A 4,825-nucleotide genomic window follows, 5' to 3' on the forward strand; every position below is an offset into this window, starting at 1 on the left:
CTGACCTCGTGATCCGCCCGTCTCGGCCTCCCAAAGTGCTGGGATTACAGGCTTGAGCCACCGCACCCGGCCTGATTTTTGTATTTTTAGTAGAGATGGGTTTTGCCATGTTGGCCAGGCTGGTCGTGAACTCCTGACCTCAGGTTATTTGCCTGCCTCGGCCTCCCAAAAATGCTGGGATTATAGGTGTAAGCCACCGCACCCGGCCTATGCTTGACTCTTTTATTAGTTGGAGCTGTTAATATTAATAACTTCACCAGGTCAGACAGGTTGAGTGGTAAGTTTGCTGATAGGTTTGATTTGGGTCTGAGACCCAGCCCCAAAATCTAGGTTTAGCTACATTAAAAAGGCAACCACTACAGATAAGTGTCCAATCATGAGATCTCTTAAAACAATGATGGAGTCCGACCCTGTTAGGAAAATCCTTTTGCTAGAGAGAGAATCTCAGATCTCTTTCATCCTGGTCATTATGCCTTGGGCTAAAAGGAGGACATTTCACATTTATCGTATGCCAACAGTGCTAGGCCATTCTGCATGTTATCTTACTTAATCCTCATAATTTATCTGTGAAATATTTTCTATTGTCCCCATGTATAATTCCAAGTTGTTTGAGTTTGAGTTTTTTTTTAACTTTCCCAGACTTTATATCTGCTACTCCTCCACCTAGAATAGTATTATGCCTCCTTTTTTTTTTTTTTTTTTTTTTTTTTTTGAGACGGAGTCTCGCTCTGTGGCTCAGGCTGGAGTGCAGTGGCCAGATCTCAGCTCACTGCAAGCCCTGCCTCCCGGGTTTACACCATTCTCCTGCCTCAGCCTCCTGAGTAGCTGGGACTACAGGCGCCCGCCACGTCGCCCGGCTAGTTTTTTGTATTTTTTAGTAGAGACGGGGTTTCACCGTGTTAGCCAGGATGTTCTGGATCTCCTGACCTCGTGATCCGCCCGCCTCGGCCTCCCAAAGTGCTGGGATTACAGGCTTGAGCCACCGCGCCCGGCCTATGCCTCCTTTTTGCATAGTGAATGCCTACTTATTCCTCAGAGCTCATCTCAGATGCTACTATTTTAAGGAAGCCTTCCCAGTCCCCTGGGCTTGTTTCCCTATTAAACTGATTAAAGGCTTGATTCTCTATTACACTTCACTGATCAAGGTGCACTGATCTCAATAGCACAAATAACTATGTGAAGAGTCATTTAATATCTGTCATTTCTTCTGAAGTGTAAGCTTCAGGAGCACAGTAACTGTGCCTGTATCATTTTTCTATGTTACAGTGTCAAGTATAGTTCCTTGTTTGGTAAATAATTATTATATGATGATGGCAAATAAATTCCATAAACAGAAGGTTTTTTTTTTTTTTGAGACGGAGTCTCGCTCTGTCGCCCAGGCTGGAGTGCAGTGGCCGGATCTCAGCTCACTGCAAGCCCTGCCTCCCGGGTTTACACCATTCTCCTGCCTCAGCCTCCTGAGTAGCTGGGACTACAGGCGCCCGCCACGTCGCCCGGCTAGTTTTTTGTATTTTTTAGTAGAGACGGGGTTTCACCGTGTTCGCCAGGATGGTCTGGATCTCCGGACCTCGTGATCCGCCCGCCTCAGCCTCCCAAAGTGCTGGGATTACAGGCGTGAGCCACCGCGCCCGGCCGCATAAACAGAAGTTGAATGCTGGTCCACTGTAACTTCAAAACCTTCCTTTAAATTATGCCATATGCAGGACCTAAGAAGTAAAGGAAGTATTTCTTAATAAAATCACTCCAGAGGCTCTTCCTGAACTCTGTTTCAGTTCTAGATTGGCTATCTAACGATAAAAGTTAAGCATTAACTTTATGTGGTTAGGGTGTGGTCTGAGATAAAGAACCTAAAGTCTTTAAAGTCTCCCCAGTTCCAAGTAGGTAATCCCTTCCGAGAAGTCCCACCTTTCTGAGTGGCTGTGTTTGAAGAAAGCTAGTGGGAAAAGTTCCAGGACTACATGTCAGGAAACTACAAGAGTTAGAAACATTTGTTGATTTACCAGTGTTTTTAACTTTCTGCTGGGCTGAAAACTGCTTGTTTTGTGGAAAAGCGAAACTTGGCAGCAAACATCTAAAATGAAGAGCCCCCAAACTTTTGAGGAACAAACGGAATGCATTGTGAACACTCTACTCATGGACTTCTTGGGCCCAACATTGCGGGTTGCCAACCGGAACCTATGCTGTGTAGATGAAGTAGATTCAGGTAAGGCTCCTGGCCTAGGTGGTGATTGCAGGTCAATAAGAGTATGTTTTCGGCTGGGCACAGTGACTGACTCCTGTAATCCCAGCACTTTGGGAGGCCAAGGCAGGTGACCTGAAGTCCGGGGTTTGAGATTAGCCTGGCCAACATGGTGAAACCCCATCTCTACTAAAAATACAAAAATTAGCCAGGCATGGTGACTCACGCCTGTAGTCCCAGCTACACGGGAGACTGACGCATGAGAGTTACTTGAACCTGGGAGGCGGAGGTTGCAATGAGCAGAGATCACGCCACTGCACTCCAATCAAAAAAAAAAGGGGTATGTTTTATTTATTTCCTTTAAGTTTCAAAAGGCAAACTCTAAGCTTTCAGCAACACCTAAAGGGAAAGAGGTTCTCAATGAAGGGAAACTTTCTGACTATTGGTGTTGACAGAACATTTAAGCTCTTGGGAGATGATGTGAAAATTATTTAAAAACAAGACCAATTTTTCTCATTGCCCAGATTCCTGGGACTTGCCATTGCTTCAAACACTGTAACAAATGTGTTCCCTCTGTCGTAGGAGAACCTTGCTCTTTTGACGTGGTTATCATTGCCGGTCGCCTTCGGATGTTGGGTGACCAGTTCAACGCAGAATTGGAAACTTCTGCCAAAAACATCATTGCAGAAACCATTCAGGGACAGGTCAAGTTTCTACTTCATGCTATTATTTGCCGCTTTTTTTTTCTATTTCAAACTTCCTTTTCTTACTACTCCCATACTGTGGTGACTAGGAATGTTCTATGAAAATATTTGGGGGCTTATATTCCAAGGAGGTGTAGCAAGAATTCTCCAATTGCTAAAACCTAAGTGGTACAGAGATGGAAAATTTTTGGCATTGGCTGATGAACCTTCAGCTTGTCTCTACTTGGTCTTCATCAGAGCTGTGCGTAGTGTGCATAGAGCACATTTTATAGCACTTTATTCTTGGCAAAGTATAGCATCTTTTTTTTTTTTTTTTTGAGACAGGGTCTTACTCTGTCACCTAGGCTCAAGTGCAGTGGTGTGATCTCAGCTCACTGCAGGCTCTACCTCCTGGGCTCAAGTGATCCTCCCACTGCAGCCTCCTGAGTAGCTGGGACTTCAGGCAAGTGCTACCATGCCCATCTATTTTTTATTTTTATTTTTATTTTTAGTAGAGATGAGTTTTTGCCATGTTGCCCAGGCTGGTCTTGAACTCCTGAGCTCAGGTGATCCACCCACCTCGGCCTCCCAAAGTCCTGGGATTACAGGCGTGAGCTACCACACCCAGCCTATGCTTTTTTTTTTTCTTTGAGATGGAGTCTTGCTCTGTCACCCAGGCTGCAGTGCAGTGGCGTGATCTTGGCTTACTGCAACCTCCATCCCCTGGGTTCAAGCAATTTTCCTGCCTCAGCCTCCCAAGTAGCTGGGACTACAGGTGCACGCTGCCACACCCGGCTAATTATTTTTTGTATTTTAGTAGAGATGGGGTTTCACCGTGTTGCCCAGGCTGGTCTCGAACTTCTGAGCTCAGGCAATTGGCCTGCCTTGGCCTCCCAAAGTGCTGGGATTACAGGCGTGAGCCACCACGCCCGGCCCCAGCCTATGCATATTTTAATACTTATTTTGTTGGAGGTGGGCATTTTTTTCCCCTAGGGTTCAGCAGTGAAGTATATACAGGAATGACAGGCAGTCTACAAGTTTGATGCAATGAGGGATAAGCCCTACAGCAGCTCACTGGCTTTTCATCAGAATGCTGATTACTGGCAGTAGCACTTGGACTCTGTACCAGATGTAAAGACAATAAGGCAGTATCTAGGAGATGTTGCTGATATATATCAACAATGACAGCTAATATTAACTTATCACTTACAATGTGCAATTATTATCTCATTTAATCATTATGCCCCTGTATGAGTTATCATGGAAGCTATTATTGCCACAGCAACCTCTCCCCATCTGCATATAACACCACAAAAGCAAACATCTAATCTGTTTTGTTCACTGACATATTCACACAACCTGTAACAGTGCCTTATATATAATACGTCCTCAATAAGAATTTCTTTTTTTATTTTTTTGGAGACAGACTCTCACTGCAACCTCTGCCTCCCGGGTTCAAGTGATTCTCCTGTCTCAGCCTCCCAAGTAGCTGTGATTACAGATGCCCGCCACCATGCCCTGCTAATTTTTGTATTTTTAGTAGAGATGGGGTTTCACCATGTTGGCCAGGCTGGCCTTGAACTCCTGATCTCAGGTGATCCACCCGCCTCGGCCTCCCAAAGTGCTGGGATTACAGGGGTGAATCACCGCGCCTAGCCCATCTGGGTGGATCACCTGATGTCAGGAGTTCAAGACCAGCCTGGTCAAAATGGTAAAACCCCCATCTCTACCTAAAAATACACAAATTAGCTGGGCAGATAACTTGACGTCAGGAGTTCAACACCAGCCTGGCCAACATAGAGAATCCCTGTCTCTACTAAAAATACAAAAATTAGCTGGGTGTGATGGCCCATGCCTGTAATCCCAGCTACCTGAGAGACTGAGGCAGGAGAATCACTTGAACCCGGGAGGCGGAGGTTGCAGTGAGCTGAGATCACGCCACTGCACTCCAGCCTGGGCGACA

General features: G+C 45.7%; 1 protein-coding gene and 1 long non-coding RNA gene across 2 annotated transcripts in view; one reads left to right on the plus strand and one right to left on the minus strand.

Moving 5' to 3' along the window:
- Positions 1-4,825, minus strand: part of LOC105505325 — a 97,858-nt gene that overhangs the window by 12,988 nt on the left and 80,045 nt on the right. The window lies entirely within an intron of this gene.
- Positions 1,870-4,825, plus strand: part of BCL2L15 (BCL2-like 15) — a 7,584-nt gene continuing 4,628 nt past the window's right edge. The window contains exons 1-2 of the mRNA XM_011933135.1: positions 1,870-2,203; positions 2,762-2,883. Of these exons, the coding sequence (XP_011788525.1) occupies positions 2,077-2,203; positions 2,762-2,883 (249 nt within the window). The 5' untranslated portion in view covers positions 1,870-2,076. The remainder of the gene's footprint in view (positions 2,204-2,761; positions 2,884-4,825) is intronic.

This window comes from Colobus angolensis, unplaced genomic scaffold (assembly GCF_000951035.1).
Source record: "Colobus angolensis palliatus isolate OR3802 unplaced genomic scaffold, Cang.pa_1.0 Scaffold124, whole genome shotgun sequence".
Classification (NCBI taxonomy): Eukaryota; Metazoa; Chordata; class Mammalia; order Primates; family Cercopithecidae; genus Colobus; species Colobus angolensis.